Source organism: Lissotriton helveticus, chromosome 5_1, assembly GCF_964261635.1.
Source record: "Lissotriton helveticus chromosome 5_1, aLisHel1.1, whole genome shotgun sequence".
Taxonomy (NCBI): domain Eukaryota; kingdom Metazoa; phylum Chordata; class Amphibia; order Caudata; family Salamandridae; genus Lissotriton; species Lissotriton helveticus.
In genome coordinates this window covers 2,051,845,806-2,051,864,786 of record NC_136065.1, presented here as the reverse complement: position 1 = coordinate 2,051,864,786, position 18,981 = coordinate 2,051,845,806, and the positions used below count along the sequence as shown (strand labels likewise).

At 43.0% G+C, this 18,981-nt stretch overlaps 1 protein-coding gene across 1 annotated transcript in view; it reads left to right on the top strand.

The window, feature by feature from the left end:
* LOC144756267 (uncharacterized) overlaps window positions 1-18,703 on the top strand; it is a 32,109-nt gene extending 13,406 nt beyond the window's left edge. The window contains exon 3 of the mRNA XM_078645916.1: window positions 17,713-18,703. Within this exon, the coding sequence (XP_078502042.1) occupies window positions 17,713-17,789 (77 nt within the window). The 3' untranslated portion in view covers window positions 17,790-18,703. The remainder of the gene's footprint in view (window positions 1-17,712) is intronic.
* Window positions 18,704-18,981: the final 278 nt, after the last annotated feature.

Sequence of the window (18,981 nt, the reverse complement as noted above, 5' to 3'; positions counted from 1 at the left end):
GAGTTTGCCGAATGATGTATATTGTTATCAGCACTTCTTACAAACAAAGCCATGCCTACTAAGTGTGATAAGATTTGTTCGAAGCACTTTTTCACTCTGACAAGATTAGTTTGATGTCCAAGATTAGCGTCAGGTTGATAAGTAGAAGGTCTGCGGCATTGAGGGATGGTGTGGTCGGAGATGCAAATATACCAAGTGATACATTAGCGGTATCTCTAGTAAATCTACTATTAAACAACATCCGTATTAAACTCTGAATCTGATCCCTGAGTGGGAGCATGTGTTTGCAGTGTAGAAGAATATTTCTGAGTTCCAATTCCATCACAGATGAGAATCGATACAACCTAGTTTATGGAGCTTTTCAATCCAAAATGCGTTGTAGATTATCCAAAATCTGCGAGTATGGGGGAGATTTTTCACTTAAAAGGGGGAGCGCCAAATCTTTTGCCATGTTCCAATTCGTGGCAATATGGCATTGTAAAGGGGTTGTAGATGCTGATAGTAGATTGTAAATCTTGAATGTAATAAGTCCTTGTTTCATAAGTTTGTCTAATAAAACCGGCAGGCTGGTTGTGTCTGGGTTACCTAGTTTGCATAGAGTGGATTTAAACTTGCTGTATTGATTTTGTAGTAACGCGAGGCTGCGGGGGAGATGGAGTGCTTTTATTTAAATATCCATGTTAATCACCGCTCGTGAAGGGGCTGCAATTAACATGGATTCTTAAATAAAGCACTCCATCTCCCCCGCAGCCTCGCATTACTAATTAAAACATTACCGAAAAGAAAGGCGCTTCAGGGAAATACTTAAAGCAAACACCAAGTGGTCACAAGGAAACACTACAATACAGCAAGTCTCCAAACAAGGCAGATTAGCCTAGAAATACACGCAGTGTTTTTAAATTGACTGTATTGGTTTGGTAATAACACGAGGCTGCGGGGGAGATGGAGTGCTTTTATTTAAATAGCCATATTAATCGCTGCTCGTGAATGGAGTAACCCTTTTTAAGGGGAGTTTTGAAGCAGGGAGCAGAGAATATAGGTGTGCAAATTGAATGTTCTCAGACCTTGGCTTACACCAAGAGGGGTGAGAGAATGGCAGAGAAGCCTCTGTGATGGGTCTGGACAGGTCTGAGACTATTTAGTCAAACCTGATATGTCACAAAACAATGCTATTTGTTGAGCAGCTGCGATTTTTTTTTTTTGTGAGTGGTGGATGGACGATGGCAACAGTTGATGTCTGGAGCAGCATAAACCCCTGCGCCAGCACCATCCCTGATATATACATGAAAGAGGGGTATCCCCCACAGTTGAGATTCTTTCAAATAGACCTGTTTTAGTAGTTGGTGGTGTTTGTTTTTCCTTCTAGTGTTTGCCTCTTTTCATAATGAAATGGGCTTAGAGCTTTGTGTCTTTAGAAAACCAGCTGCTAAAAGAAACAAAACTGTAGTTACATACGCTAATAAAATGCCATTAACTGAAATGCTATTATGGTGTTTTCGCTTCTGGGCAAAGTGTCATAGCCAAGAGTGGGGTTGATGAGACGTCTGTCCGGTAGGTTGGGGAGCTAAGACATACTCAGGCATATGCATCAAATTAAATACTGGGAGCAAATGGACAGATTCTCAGAATCTGCCCCTTTGCTCCCGGTATTTTTGCATTTGGGATGCATCATCCCAAATGCAAAAATCGCAATTTAAGGAATTTCTAAATTGAGATTCCTTAAATTGCGATTGCATTTAAGGAATCCCAAATTGAGATTCCTTAAATGCAATGCATGAAAGTAAAAAAAATAGCGAATTCGCTAATAGGGGGAGCTAATTACCATGAAGTTGGACTTCATGGTAAATTGCTAAAACTTTGAAAAAAGCACTTTTGTGCATTTTTCAAAGTTTCATGTTGCGCACACACATGCCCTTAGGGCATGTGTGTGTGCAACATATGAGGATAGATCAATTTCAGGGGTGCAACAGGGGGTCATTTTGACACCCTTGCACCCTTGAAATTGCATGAGCAATTTGCGAGTACCTACTGGTACGCGCAAATTGCTCAAGCAATCTCCAATACATTCCAATGGGCCTGTAGGCCCATAGGAATGAATGGGACAGCATTTCGTAATTGCGACTCGCAATTTGCGAGTAGCAATTAAGGAATGTTAAGGAATCGCTATTTTAATAGCGATTCCTACATGCATAGGCTTTTGCTATTCCTAAATAGCGATTCCTTAAAAATCGCTATTTAGGAATAGCAAAAGGCTACGTTGATGCATCTGCCAGACTGTTGTTTAAAGCTGAACGTGATTGTCAGTCTCCAGTGGGTGGATGTAGGGTCTGGGCATTTCATGGAAAAGATCGAAGATATGCTCTGTACTTTAGGGTAAACATTCAACATGTTTCTCGGGGGTTCAGCAAGTGTCTTCTCCAGCAATGCTTTTTAATTCCAGAAGGGATTTTACTCCACTGCAGATGTCATTTGGTACCTTTACCGACTCGATGATTTATATTGTTTTGTCCTGAAGATGCTGACTGCGGTGTCCTGAATTTTGCCAATAATAGTGTGGAGTAACTGTAGCTGTTTATTCGATGCAGTGATTTTAGCTTTCTAATTTTTGATCTCCTTTAATCTATTTTATCTATTTTTTTTAATGTAGCCATTGCAGGTATCACATAAAATGCAGCCCTTGTTCTCACTATGCTACTGGCCAGTCTGTCATGTTTGTGGCGTTACTCCTAATTTGTTTGTCATATGCCTGAAACAAACATTAAATTCCCCATTTTCCCAACTATCGCCTGAAATCTGACGACTTATGCACATTTACCTCTACTCATTTCCTGACTTTTAGTAACCAGTCATCAGCTACTCAGTACAATAGATGAAGGTTTAGGTAAAAGAAAAAAAAGCTATACTATATTTTTGATGCAACTAGAATCATTCAACGCCCGCAGGTTTGACCTGCCAGAATCGATATGAGGAAACTGAGGGTGTCATCTTTGGCTCATGACTTAATCTAATGCTCATATATAAGTAGTATCTCCGTGTTCTAGAGGTAGTTGTATCCTTTCCAATGCAGAATTATCATTTTTTCTGGCAACTGCTCGATTACAGAATCGTGTGCTCTATGGGGTGTAGCATTCAACTTCCTTAGAGGGGCACACATCTGCAATTATAGCAAGGTTCTGCTCATTGATTAGTACTCCAATTTCTATTTTGATCCTGCAACCCAGTTTGGCATCTTCTTAATAAACTTCGCTTTATACAGCGGACCTCTCCAGTTATGAACATCTTCAGTTCCAGCATTAAAGCCATTTATTTCCTCACACTGGAGTTAAAAAAAAGTCTGTGACTTGTATTGTATGTTAAGTCCTATAAGACTGTGTTGCAAGTTCATATGTTCCCTCAATTTGATTGGTCAAAAACGAGGAGAGGTCGTCACACCTTACCAGTTATGAGATCATTTCATTCAAATATTCAAATTAATGATCCCTCCCGTAATTTTATTTTCCCATGCACTTTTATTCCACCCGACAATGGATGTTTCAATAACAAATACAATGTATAACTTTTCGGTACATCCGAGCTTCCTTTTGAGAGGTCGAAGGGTGAAATTCTCATGAGTTTCACAGGCAAGTCTGTTGCTGGCACCTGTTCAATGCCATGACTTGAGGACTATTGGGTTCTTCTGCGCAGGCGCAGTTCTTTAAAATGGAGTGCAGCGAGGTAACATCAGGCACAAATACGAGCTAGTAGCAAAGTCAAAGAGAAACCGTTTTAGAACAAAGAATAAATGAATGCACTGTATACCACTTATCTCTATTCCCTTTACTTTATTTTAACTGTAGCGGTAGTGATTTAGGCAGAATGAACAGAGTTTAATACAAGCAGCAGTGCAAGCGTTAGCATGTGAAACATAAAGCAGCCATCTTTATTTCTAGTGCGCAGAAGCAAAGATTTCCCACCAAAGCAGACAGTACGCCCTGTCACGTGAGTGTGACAGACGCATGCGCAGAAAAGTTTCCACATTGCAGCGGCCATATTAGGTCACTCGAGTTACTGTTAGTAAAAAGCACATTGACAAGCTTCCCCTAGATTCTAGAAATGTTGTGTGGTGCATTATTAGTAATACGAAACATGTTTATTAATAAGCTATGTGTTATTCCGAGAGGATTGAATCCGAGCAAGTCTCTTTATGTGCGAAACCTTGCTTACAGAAACAGATGCCAACTTTCAACATTTACTCAGCTCTATTTCTTCAAACACTATTTTAGGTTTTTGCCCGTTATTCATGTGAAAGTGTTTCATTTTCTTATATAAATCCCCATTTAATTCTTCAAGCTCAATTTCATTGAAATTTCTTTTTTTTCCATTCTTATTTACGGTATATGTCTTTTTATGCTTGCAGCATTTACAACAAATTAATATTCCTAAAATCAGTAGGGCTACTCCCACCATTGGCATCAGTATTCTACCTACAAAACTTTTTCCTACGTTAGAAAACCAACTACCTATCGCAGAGAGACCACTAATTAGTCTCTTCCATGCACTGTCAACCTCCAGTGTTTTCAATTCTTCTCTCAAATGTGTAATGTTTCTTGCATATTTCCCAATTTCAACACTTTCGTCTGGAATGTAAGTGCAACAATGTTGCGTCTTCAGCATTCTACAGGCTCCGCCCTCTTTTGCTAATAATTTACCAAGAGCAAGTCGATTTTGTAAAACCATTGATTTTATCGCAACTAATTCGGTATTGGTCATCAAAATCCACTAGCAGTGTCAGTCGATAAGCGATCCACCACGGTTGACAATTTGCAAATTCTTTGAGTGTTCAGAACCACTCCCACTCGAGGTATTATTGCACTAAATATATCGCCTACAATTTCAGCAGTTGCTCTTTTACTATGTCTTAGTCCATTAGTTTCTTCATTGCTTCAATTGATTTTCTTTATATGATATACATTTGGGAATACTCTTCCAAAATAGCAACTCCCATACCAATGATCAGGCAATTTAAAATAGGCCTTGTTCCCGCAAATATAATAAATTCCAGGAAATACAGGTCCAGTTCCATCTTTGAAACCCCAACCCCTAATTACTTTGAAATTATGTTCACATTCACTGGAACCAATGAATATATTGTTATAATAATCTGTTTTCTCCCTATGGACAGAGTTTCCTTTTCTTTTTGAAATCCAGCAACATAGCAGCTTGAGTCTTGCCATTAGAGGTAAACTCTTTTTTTTTTTTTTTGCAGCCCATTTAGGAATCTTTCGTTTCTATCAGAGGCTTTTCTATGGAAATTCTGTCTCATTTTCTCTACTAATTCTAGAAACATCTTTTCTTTCTCGTGTAATGTACATGTTAGATTGTTTTTGTGTGCTTCGGCTATATCTATTGATCCTACTGTTCGAAAATAATCACCCATAAAATGTGTAGAATCCCTAGTACTAAGGATATGATTTAGATTTCTACGTAAAGGAACTTCAGAAAAGACTACATCAAAATTGGAATAAAAATTTTGCAATTTTCCAGTTCTATAAAAACAACTAGCTAAAATGCTACATGAAATACCATATGTCAGGGGTAAGTGATGGTATGTGACCCCTTCAGCTACTGATGTGGGCAACAGCTTCTACATAATGTACTAACAAATTAGCAAATACATTCAAATTAGTTCTATTTCTAGCTCTACTATAATGTACATCTACCTCATCTGGTGCTTCTAAATGACTCCAGGTTGCTTAAGGCTAACTGCTTTCTCATGTGTATGTTTATCTAATTTCTTGGGTAAATCTACTTGTTCAGGTATATTAGTGATATTCTGCATATCTTTGCTCATCAAGTAAGGTATAGCTAATGTCAGTCCAAACCATACTATAACTCCTATCAATATACTGCATGTGCATATCCTACAAACATGTCTTTAGACAATTTCTTTTCGGTTTTCGATTAACATTATAATCAGCCATTTCTGACTAAGGAGATGTATCCCCTCTTTGTAACTTTTCCACAGACTTTACCCTGTGAATCTTTTCTCAAGTTGGTTTCACTTCTTTGTCAGTCTGATCAACAATCAGTTTGTCATCACTCAGGTCTAGATTTTCGAAATCTTCAAGTATGACGTAGGTCCACTCAGGTCCTTTGAACTTGTTATTCAGTCTTTTCAAACATGGACTTCTCCTTCTCGGTTGCTCTGTGGATGGTCCAGCTTGGCTTGATATTTTGTTTACTTTCTCTGGTTCTTCATTTATTGTTTTAAGACGGAATTTCAGTCTTTTGACAAAACCAGGCCTCTTATCTCCTTTTCGTAGTCTTTTAGCTGGCACTGTGCTTTGACTTTCTTCAGATGTTCTTTCATTTTCATTCTGTTGTGGTACATCTGGTTCAATGTCGTCCTCTGTATCCCTCTCTATCTGACTTGGTCCAGGTCTTATTTTTGTTTCTTCTGCCTGGATACTAATCTGGCCTTGTTCAGGAGTTAACTATGTTTGACTTTGACTTTGTTTGCCCTCTTCTTCCTGAACAAGTTTTTCTATACCTATCTGGTCCTGCTCAGGTCTTTGGATTTCTTGATTGTCTTCTGCCTGAGCTTTTGCCCTAATACCTATCTGTCCCTCCTCAGACTCAGGAGTTCTGGCTGGAGTTTCAAATGTCTGAGTACATTGATCTTTCCTTATCTGGTCTGCCTCAGAATTACTATTGGCTTGGATCTCTCTAATCTGAGTACATTTTTCTATTCCGGACTCATCCTCACTATCACTCTGTCTATCTAAATAGGTTTGACTTCTGGTTCCCACAAATTCTGCAGGTATGTCGACACTGGAATCCATTCATCCTGACTGGTGCTCGGTTGTTCCTCATCAACTACTTCAGGATCAACTTCTTGAACCCTCAGCTGCACAACCTTCAGCTTTTACTTCATCAGGCTCTGTCACCCTCTTGGTGTGACTTGCATGGATCCAATTCGGAATACCCTTATTTTTAACTTTGCTCTCCCCTGAGGCGGAAGCCGGGGGATCTTCCTTCTATCCCTGTTGTTGCTTTTAAAATCTGTATTTTCTGCTTTTAAAATCTGTATTTTGCACTAATTGTGGTTACAGTCCGCGCATAGGGCTATAACTTTGCAGATGTATTTTTAAATACATTATTGGGGGCTAAATCCTGTGATTACCTTTCTGGAAATCATCGCGCGCTGCATTGCGCGACTGCAGCATCATTTACATCAGCGCTGCACTTTCGGTCGCGGTCACGTGACTATTCCTGACTCACCCGCCATCTTGAGCAGGGAAGGGCGGCGCTCCAGTCTATCGAGCGCTCCCGCCTTCAGTGTGTACTTAAGGGGCGTGTTTCCCTTACTTCGGCAAAACCTTATTTTTAACTTTGCTCTCCCCTGAGGCGGAAGCCGGGGGATCTTCCTTCTATCCCTGTTGTTGCTTTTAAAATCTGTATTTTCTGCTTTTAAAATCTGTATTTTGCACTAATTGTGGTTACAGTCCGCGCATAGGGCTATAACTTTGCAGATGTATTTTTAAATACATTATTGGGGGCTAAATCCTGTGATTACCTTTCTGGAAATCATCGCGCGCTGCATTGCGCGACTGCAGCATCATTTACATCAGCGCTGCACTTTCGGTCGCGGTCACGTGACTATTCCTGACTCACCCGCCATCTTGAGCAGGGAAGGGCGGCGCTCCAGTCTATCGAGCGCTCCCGCCTTCAGTGTGTACTTAAGGGGCGTGTTTCCCTTACTTCGGCAAAACCTTATTTTTAACTTTGCTCTCCCCTGAGGCGGAAGCCGGGGGATCTTCCTTCTATCCCTGTTGTTGCTTTTAAAATCTGTATTTTCTGCTTTTAAAATCTGTATTTTGCACTAATTGTGGTTACAGTCCGCGCATAGGGCTATAACTTTGCAGATGTATTTTTAAATACATTATTGGGGGCTAAATCCTGTGATTACCTTTCTGGAAATCATCGCGCGCTGCATTGCGCGACTGCAGCATCATTTACATCAGCGCTGCACTTTCGGTCGCGGTCACGTGACTATTCCTGACTCACCCGCCATCTTGAGCAGGGAAGGGCGGCGCTCCAGTCTATCGAGCGCTCCCGCCTTCAGTGTGTACTTAAGGGGCGTGTTTCCCTTACTTCGGCAAAACCTTATTTTTAACTTTGCTCTCCCCTGAGGCGGAAGCCGGGGGATCTTCCTTCTATCCCTGTTGTTGCTTTTAAAATCTGTATTTTCTGCTTTTAAAATCTGTATTTTGCACTAATTGTGGTTACAGTCCGCGCATAGGGCTATAACTTTGCAGATGTATTTTTAAATACATTATTGGGGGCTAAATCCTGTGATTACCTTTCTGGAAATCATCGCGCGCTGCATTGCGCGACTGCAGCATCATTTACATCAGCGCTGCACTTTCGGTCGCGGTCACGTGACTATTCCTGACTCACCCGCCATCTTGAGCAGGGAAGGGCGGCGCTCCAGTCTATCGAGCGCTCCCTCCCCTCCCGCCCCTTTGATGCATAAAAGCAAAGGCATTTCCCGTCCGCGCAGCGGGCGGGCGCAGCGGGCGCGCCGGCGGCGCGCCGGAGGCGCGCCAGAGGCAAGCCCGTCTGCGCCCGTCCGCGCCGGGACCGGCCTCAGGGCCATAAATCCTGCCAAAAATTTATTAGGAAGCGCTACTACTTACTCCAGCCACAACTTACTTGCCTTACGTCCACCTGACACGTCCAAATGTCCAAAAATCAATCCCTCAGAAATCCATAAAGACATGGCAACCACTTGTCCGCACTGTTTTCACATTATCCCTCTTCTTTGTCCCCAACAAACCATTAGCACTTCAATTAACCATGATGCAGGGGCTACCACTTTTATAGCCCTCATAAATGCGCGCTCTCTTGGTAAGCACAGGCAGGAAATTTCTGATCTGATTACTGACTATGCTCTGGATATATTGTTCATTACCGAAACCTGGACAGATGATTCCTCACAGCCAGATCTGGTTATCGCTGTGCCACCAGGATTCAAGGCATATTGTCAGGACAGGCCTAAACAAAGAGGGGGTGGGCTGGCCATAATCGCCAGAGATGAATACCCTGTTAGAACAACCTCTATTCCTTCCACTGCCTGTGAGGCCATGCAATTTTCTATTAATATCTCCCCTTCCTCCAATTTTAAGGGTATATTAATATATCGGCCCCCGGGATCAAAAACTACTTTTTTGTCCAACATAAACACCATTATGGAATCTGTAGCCACAGAAAGCAGTTTCACGGTTCTCGGCGACCTGAACTTTCATTTAGATTTGGATCACCTAGCCGACTCTGTTGCCCTTACCGCTGACTTAGGCAATTTAGGGCTAAAACAGCTTGTCACGTCTGCTACCCACCAAGCAGGCCACATTTTGGACCCCATTTTTTCCAATCTAGAAGGACTCCAAATTACTAATATTTTGCCCATGCCGTGGACAGATCATTTTGCAATCTTTGCCAATATTGCCTCTAGCAATCACCGTAACATCAATCCCCAATCTGTACCCAAATTACCGTTTAAAGACTGGAAAAATATAAATCAAGAAAACTTTAAGCTCACACTTATACAAACCTGCCCAGAGTTCGCTGCAGACCCCAATTCAGCTCTCCAGCAATTATATGACTGGATAGGTCAGGCATCTCACCAATCAGCCCCTTCTAAGGAACACTCCAGTAACAGAGCTAAACCCACCGCTCCTTGGTATAACGATAAACTTAGGACACAAAAACAGATAAACCGCAGCAAGGAAAGAACCTGGAGAAAAAACTACGATGCCGGTAGTAAGTCTGCCTATAGGGAATCCTTAGCCCTATACAAAAATATGATAGCACAAGCTAAAAGAGAATACTACACTGACCAAATCGAGCAAGCCAGGAACTCCAGTAAACAACTATTTTCCATCACCAAAGCATTATCAGGCAACTCCCCAGACCTTACCCCCCCCCCCTCACAATTCTTGTGTGACTCTCTTGCATCTTTTTTCTACACCAAAGTAGATGACATTTATCAAGCATTTTCCTCCAAATCACCTCCGGTTTCCACATTATCCGTCACCCCCTCCCCAGCTAATGCCTTCCTGTGCTTTCAACCAGTTACCCAGGATCAAATAAAAAACACACTAATGACCATCAAATCAGGCTCACCCCTAGACCCTTGCCCACTATCTGTCCTCAGACCAGTCCTGGACGTTATCATACCGGCACTTACACAGGTCTGCAATCTGATATTGCAGTCAGGCCATTACCCTAATTTGCTCAAAAATACCCTGCTAAAACCTCTGTTAAAAAAACCATCGCTTGACAAAAGTGAGCTAAAAAACTATCGACCAATTGCCAGTCTACCTTTCATCGCAAAGACAATTGAAAAGATCATGAACACCCAAATTTCTGAGTTTATCGAAGCTTACCAGCTCCTTGACAATACGCAGTTTGGGTTCCGGAAATATCACGGGACCGAGACAGCCTTGATCAAAGCCGCTGATGACATCAGGGTCATTAGGGACCAGGGTGGCACCGCCATACTGGTTCTGCTAGACCTATCAGCGGCTTTCGACACGGTCGACCACAACATCTTGGTCGACCGTGTCCAAGGATTTGGCATCTGTCATACGGCCAAAAACCTAATAGCCTCTTTCCTTGCCAATAGAAAGCAGGCGGTCATCCTAGGACCCTTTCAATCAGCACAACTCTCCTCCCCTTGCGGAGTTCCTCAAGGCTCATCCCTTAGTCCGACACTCTTTAACATCTATGTGTCGGACCTAGCTAAGACCATCAAAGCACATGGGATGAGCCTTACCTCGTACGCCGACGACACCCAACTAGTGTTGGCGATCAAAGGTGACGGAGAGCAAGTAGCTGAAAATTTAAGAAAGGGCTCCTAGACATAGGAGATTGGATGGCGACTAACTGCTTAAAGCTAAACTCAGAAAAAACTGAGGTACTCGTTTTTGGTCCATTATCCCCAGCCTGGCCCACCAGTTGGTGGCCAGAGGCCTTCGGTACTCCTCCCATGCCGACCTCGAAGGTCAGGAATCTGGGGGTTATTTTCGATGATGGACTTAACTTCATGGATCATGCCAACAAGACAGTCTCCACAGCGCACTTAAAGCTGAAAATGATTCGTAAAATACGCCCTTTTCTTCCCGACTCTGCTATCAAGACACTGGTTTCTGCTCTTGTCCTCTCATCTCTGGATTATTGTAATGGTTTATTTCTCAATGCACAAACCCGAGTAACCACAAAACTTCAAACTATACAAAATGCAGCAGCCCGTCTCATTACCGGCAAAACAAAGTTCGAACCTATTGCCAAAAACATAAAAGATCTCCATTGGCTGACTGTACAAAAGAGAATTCATTTTAAAGCCCTCTGTATAGTCTTCAAATCAGTCAATAATCAAGGACCATATTTTCTACGAGACAAACTCCAATTGTACAAACCGACAAGAGCTTTGCGTTCAGCCACTCTTAGCCAACTGGTCGTCCCTCGCACCAAAACAGTGTCCTGGGGTGACCGGCGCTTTTTGGTGGCGGCTCCCAGACTCTGGAACACCCTGCCTCTGAACATCAGACAAAGTGCTACTCTGTTCCAGTTCCGCAAACTCCTGAAAACCTGGCTTTTTTCTCAGTAACCTCCTCTTCCGTCAAACCTGTTTACTCTCTCTTTCCCCACTGTCTTCTATAATGGTTTCAGCGCCTTGACGCCCACGGGTATAAGTAGCGCTTTACAAGTGTCAAAAATAAATAAATAAATAAATAAATACCCCTGCACTTCACAGCAGTGGTGGTAACCAATATCACTTGATGTGGCTCTCCCCACCTTGGTGCTAGGCAAGATTCTCGAGTATGTTCTTTTATCACTACCCAGTCACCTAGATTGAGGTCATGTGCTGGAGTTGATTGGCGACAGCGTCTTCACCAACCTGGTGAGAGATAGAACGCACTTGGTCAGCCAGTTCTTTGCAGTACTCGCGCACTAAATCATCAGTTATATTTATCAGCTTGTGTCCTGGTACCCATACTTGCCTCATTGCTCTTCCCATGATTATCTCATGCCTGTGTTTCTGTCTGGGATGCTTCTGAGTCCCATCAGAACAAGAGGTAAAGCATCAGGCACCTCCAATCGGGTAGATTCATACATCTATCCCAATCGTTACTTGATTGTGCCATTCAGTTGTTCTACCACGCCAGAAGCCTCTGGGCGGTATACACAGTGCAACTTTTGCTCAATTTGGAATGCTTCACAGATCAAATGAATTATTTCATTATTAAAATGAGACCCTCAGTCTGATTCAATTGTTACTGGAAAACCGAACCTAGGTATGAGTTCCCTCAGTAGGAGTTTGGCTATAGTGAGGCTATCATTCCTGCGGGTAGGGTAGGCGTCCACCCATTTTGAAAACAGGCAGAGAATGACAAGGACATACTTCAGTCCTCGGCAAGGGGGCAACTGGATGAAATCAATCTGGAGCCGTATGAAGAGACCTTCTGCCTTTCCAATATTTCCTGGCAATACTACAGTTCTCTTACCAGGATTCATTCGTTGGCAGGTAATGCACCTCTGGCAAAGACTCTCTGCTACATTCCTGAATCTCGCATTGAACCAACTCTGTCTAAATAACCTGACCGCATCCCTACCTATGTTTGAATTTCCATGGTACATCCTAGCCATAGGAGCAAGCATACAATCTGGTAACAACGGTCTCCCATCAAGGTAAATGACAACACCATCCTCAACCCTTCTTCGACATCCTATTTTCTCCCACTCTTCCTTTTCCTTTATTTCTGCTTCATTTTGTAAATCTCTCACTTCCTCCCATGTTTTCACTCTTTCAAGCAACATAAGTTGGCAACTGTTTCCACATGCATCGATTTTCTTATTTATTGCCATCTTATGTTTGGCACAATGCTGGGCTAGTTGGTCAGCATATCATTTACCTGCTGTCACTTTGTCATTTCCAGATTTGTGAACAGCACACTTGACCACAGCCACTTCTTTTGGCAATTGAATTGCTTCCAGCAAGTCTTTTACATAATGTCCATTTTTAATAGGAGTACCCGAAGAAGTCAGACACTCCCTTTGCATCCAAAGTTGGCCAAAGTCATGCACAACCCCGTAACCATACTGACTGTCAGTGTATATGGTCACTCTCCAATTTTTCCCAAATTGTCAGAATCTTGTCAACGCAACTAATTCGGCTACTTGTGCAGACTTGACTCCAGGTAAATAGGATGCTTCAACTGGACACCACAAAGTACACACAGCATACGCAGCACTCAATCCTCCTTCCTCGTGTCTCATGCATGAGCCATCTACAAATAGCTCATATTCAGATTTTAACAATGGCTCTTCTCTTATGTCTCGACGGGGCTTAGTACTGTATTCTGTGAGGTCGATGCAATCATGCTCGACTTCCTCTTTTACCTCTTCAAAGTGTGAATCGGGTAACAGTCTAGCTGGATTCAGGACAGTGCATCTGGCAATGGTCACATTCCCTGCACCTAGAAGGATTCGCTCATACTTAGCCGACTAGGAGTCAAATACTGAGTATATGTTCTGGTTAACAGAATCACCACGGCGTGTGGGACATACACAGTTACATGGTGTCCCATAACAATGGATTCACTTTGCTCAAGACTCATGCAGGTTGCAGCTACTGCTTTCAGACATCCTGGCAATGCAGATGCCACTGGATCCAGTGTAGCAGAAAAATATGCCACAGGACGTCTCATTAGACCATGAGTTTGGGTCAGAACAGACAATGCACAATTGTCACGTGCATCACAAATCAGTCCAAAGTCCTTTGAATAGTCAGGCATCCCTAAAGCTGGAGCTGAGCACAGACAATCTCGCAGCTTTAAGAAGGCAGTCATGCTTTCGTCATCCCACTCTACTGGGTCCTTCGATCTCTTTGTTGTCGTCTGTATCAAAGGTTTAGCCAGGACTGCAAATCCCAAAACCCACTGCCTGCAGTAACCTACAACTCCAAGAAACATTCTGATTTCTTTTTGTGTTTGAGGTAGATTCATGTTTCTGATTATTTTGATTCTTTCAGAAGTAACTCTTCTGATACCTCTCTCTATCTGGTGCCCCGGATATTTTACTGATGTGGTACAGAATTGTAACTTTTCAGGTGACACCTTATGTCCTTGTTCAGCCAAATGATTCAGCAATGCAATGGTATCAACAACACAGTCATTTAGAGTTTTAGAGGCCACCAACAGTTCGACTATATACTGCACCAGAACAGACTGTCCGGGCAGGATCAGAGATTCAAGAATTTTTTCAATCTGATTGAAAATCGATGGACTCTCTGTGTACCCCTGAGGAACACGATTCCAAACGTAAACATGGTAGTCGAACTTGAACGAGAAAAGAAATTTGCTATGGATGTAATGGTATGGAGAAAAATGCATGGCACAAATCAATTACCGTGAACCATCCGGCTCCCCACGGTATCTGATACAGAATTACTGCAGGATTTGGCACAACTTGACAACTTGGGATGACAATTTTATTAACCTTGCGGAGGCCTTGCACGACCCTATATTTTCCGCTTGGTTTCTTTATGCCAATTATAGATGAATTACATGGACTGCTCATTATTTCTTGTAAAATTCCCTGTTCAACCAAACACCTTATTTCTGCTGCAACACCTGCTTTTATTTCTGGGCTCATTTTGTATTGTCGAATATTTGGGTAAACTGCACCTTCTTTCACTGTCCCTTTTATCAAGTCTACATTTGCCATTAATCCTACATCTTTTCCCGTGAAATCCCACACTTCAGGATTCACCGTATGCTGTAATTCTTCTGGTAGATCTTCCACTATCATCTTTTTATTTTCAGTTTCTTGTTTGGCTAACATTAATTTATAAACTGGGAAAGCAATGGAGCGGTGTGTTTTCGTTAATTTATAAACTCCATTCTCGTCTGGGGTTTGAATTTCAACACCACTTGGGGTACAAAAGATTGTGCCCCTCATTTTACACAGTAAGTCCCTACCTAATAGGTTCACTGGACTGGAGTCGCACACTACAAATTTGTGCAGTCCTTTAAAATTCCCTATTCTGACTTCCATTGGTTCTGTAACAGGGGTACTAATTTGGTGATTAGAAACACCCACTACTTGGATCGCTTCTCCCGAGAGGGGTAGGTTTAAAAATGTCTGCTGTTCTCACAGTAGAACGGGTAGCGCCAGTATCCAACAAAAAGGTAACATCTTTTCCCTCAACTTTTCCCTCAATGTATGGACCTGACTGATCTACCGGCAAGGATGCGCCAAGTACGCACTCCTCGTCCTCCCCTCTCAGGCACCGTCAGTAACTATCTTCCTCGAAAAATGCGTCACTCAAAAGAAATTGTGATGTCACTGCGTCTCTCCTTCCACTTCCCTCCCAATTTGTGGTATCCACACTGTATTTAGCTTGGCTCCTAGAATCTGGCATAGGCGCAAGTGGTAACTGGTTCTGTATTACCTGTTGCTGTTGTTTCCTTGACACCCCATTCTGCGACTGTGGATTCAAATTGTCAGTTTGGACATTATTACTCAATACAGCCTTACACTTGTTCCTCCAATGCCCCATTTTGCCACACCCATGACAAGGACACTTTTTCTTTGCCTCCTCTCTGCTCATTCTTCCTCTTTGTTTACCCCCATTTCCATCTCCTTGATTCTGATTATTTTTCAATTGATTCAACTTGAATTCTTGCTGCTCTGCTAATTTTACTTGTGCCTACATTATTTTTTCTTCTAAATTCTTTCGTTTATTGTCAATTTCATCCTCACAATATTTTGCATATTTGAGTATTTTATCAAGTCTTGGCCTTCCAGCAAATTTTATGATCTTTAATCATTTGCGAAATTTCTGGTTTTAACCCTGACACAAACCGATAAATAAAATGGGTCATGTCTTTCGTATCAATGATTTCCAACCCACTGTACTGCTTGAATACCTGTAAAAGGCGCTGATAATATGCATGTACTGATTCATCCTTATTTTGAGTAGTTCTGCCTATTTTTGTCCAATCTGTTTCTTTTGGGGGTACTTTCCCTTTCAGGAAGGTTATGACTTGATGGTATTTTTTCATCACATCATCTGAGGGGGCTCCTGTTTTTGGATCTCTGGGTACTCTTCACTGGGCCAATCAATAGTAATTTTACATTCTGTCCATAAATCTGCGGGGACTACAATATCAAACAACCCATCTAAATCTTTCAACAATACTGTGGAGACTTTTACAAATCTTTCGATTTGCCTGTACCACTGTACAGGCTTCTCTCTGAGTTTCGGGAAATCATATGTGACACAATCTTTCTACCTTTTCTGGTTCTTTTAATAAATATTCGGTTGCAGTATTTTTCTTAGGCTTCCTCTTTTTTCTTTGTCTATCTACCTTTCCACTTGTCTAAATCACCCCACTTCTGTAAGCATGACAATAATTCTTTTATTTGCACTTTTCGTCCTGACACATTCATGTTTTCTAAATCTTTGTCAGAAAATTTAGCTCGGAAAGGTTTCTGTAACACTTTAGATTTTCCATTATCAATTCCCATATCCGAAGCCAAATTCATTAATTTCTCATGGAACACTTTTGTATTTCGAGTAATACTTCGACATATAAACAACAATTCATCTTCACTGAATGTATTTAATCTATCTAACCCCACATTTCCAGCAAGCAATTCTTCCAATTCAACCCTTAATTTGAGAATATCCAATGTTTTCGGCTGTGATTTTGGCTTTTCTATTTCTCGAGACCACCTTTCTATTTCTTCTTGTACCTGAGGATGTTTCCATCCTTACCTCTCTGTGGCTTCCAGGAGTGTTTTTCCTGTTTGAGCTACTTCTGGGTTCTCTTATAGGTAAATCCATCAGGGATATTACTGACTCGAACTCATTGCTTGGTCATGAACAATTAAGGTTTCCTTTCTAGGCTGTACTACAGGTGTGGTCAGAACAGGAGTTTTAGGACAGATCTGTTTATCTCCATACAAGGGAACAACAGGACCTATAGTTACCAGTATAGTTAATGCTTCAGGACTTGTATTTAACTGGGAAATTTTCTGAATCAACTCACTTCTCTGTTTATTTATTGCCTCTTTCCCGTAAGACTTTTTCTAGTGATGGTTCATGTACAACTTGTGGAACTAAAGGTGGTGTTAAGAACGGGGCACTAGGGTTAACTCTACTTGCTTCCTCATGGTAAGGTGGTGGATTTTTCATTAACAAATCCTCCAGATAATCATCATCATAGTCACCACTACACTACAACTCCCAACAGGTCCCCATGTCTACAGGGAGGGTGGGGTGGAGGGGGTCCAGCAGTACAACTCCCAACAGGCCCCCATGTCTACAGGGAGGGTGGGTCCAGCACTACAACTCCCAAGAGGCCACCATGTCCCATCCCAGAGCAAGATGGAGTCCGCCCACCATTTGCTGACCAGTGCATCTCCTCCTTCAAACCTACAGGTAGGTAGCCATCTTTACAGGGGCACCATCCAATAGCAGGACCGGACCACACGTATCCAAGTATTGTCTCCCCACCTCCACACCACCATAATGCCCAGTACTGTCTACCACACCAACATGATGACACCAACAACCATGTCCTGATTCCATAGTAATTTGTAATGTAACAACAACAAACCTGTCATGTCCACAGCATTGATTGTTAAATTCTTGTCCCTCAGGTGATCGCAACTTGACAGGCGAAACTAGCAACCGCCAGCACCAATCGCCCCCCCTCACAGCCATTACTCTCCGGTGAAGATTCCATGGACACCTCGGATGCAGAGGACGATACTGGACCAAGCACACTCCCAGGGCCATCAGACTCCCAGGACATCCCTGCCTCCACCACCTTGGCCAGTGTCACATGTGAACTGTGCAGCTACCATCACCACCACCACCACCACCACCACCACCACCACTCCTGCCTGTGCCACCCTGCCTGACCCATTGTCCAATGATGGGCCATCGACATCTCAGGCTAGCAGGGAGAGTGGACGGGGGAGGACACAGGTGAGGCCACAGGTCACAAACAGGAGTGCAGGTGCAAGGCGAGGTCGGGAACAACACCCAGCCCATCCTGGGACCGAGACCCTGGATGCCATTGCCAGAGTGGAAGCCTCCTACGAGCAGTCGCAGGCACAGGCGGATCGGGCACACCAAGACTCGCTACAGACCTGCCAGCTGTTGCGGTCCATGGACAACCGAATGGGACAAATTGTTGACCTCATGGGGCAGCAAACATCTCTTTGGAGGGAGTGGTTATCCCGCGCCACACCACCTCCCCCAAGTTGCCAGCGGGACAGGGCACCAACGCCACCGCCACCATCACCTAAGGCCACTGACAGGGATGTCGTCACTGAACAACCTGCCCCCACAGGTGGTCCGGCTCCGGCTCCAAGACCGTCCGAGGCTGGATCCAGCTGAGAGCAGTGGCAATGCACCATCTACCCGCTCGAAGAGGGGCCGCCACTGACTTCACCCTTCCTTGAGCCTGGCATTCACTCTGCGAACTATCTTGCCCCACAATGCCAAGCATTGGCACACGTCTGTTGGACTAGGTGTACATCACACAATGTGGTGTCCCCACGGTGTTTTCATCTGACATGACCTTCAACTCTCACTTCCCCAACACATATTTGTAAATATGCACAAACAGTAAGCCACACCCTGTAAATAAACACCACGTAAACACTCAATGCTGTGTGACCTCCATGTTTTAAACACAGGTTTGTCTTAGTAGTTGTCATTACCAGGTGCAGGGATCAATGTTCTTGAGAATCATGCCTCTGTGGGAGTGACCTAGGGATAATGAGAGACCAACAAGCACAGGTCAGGAAACTGAATCACACCCATCACACCACACCGTACAGCAACATCCCACAAACCACACTCATCACTAATTAAGCGGATCACAGGACACACATCAGGGAGCATTGCATGTACACCAT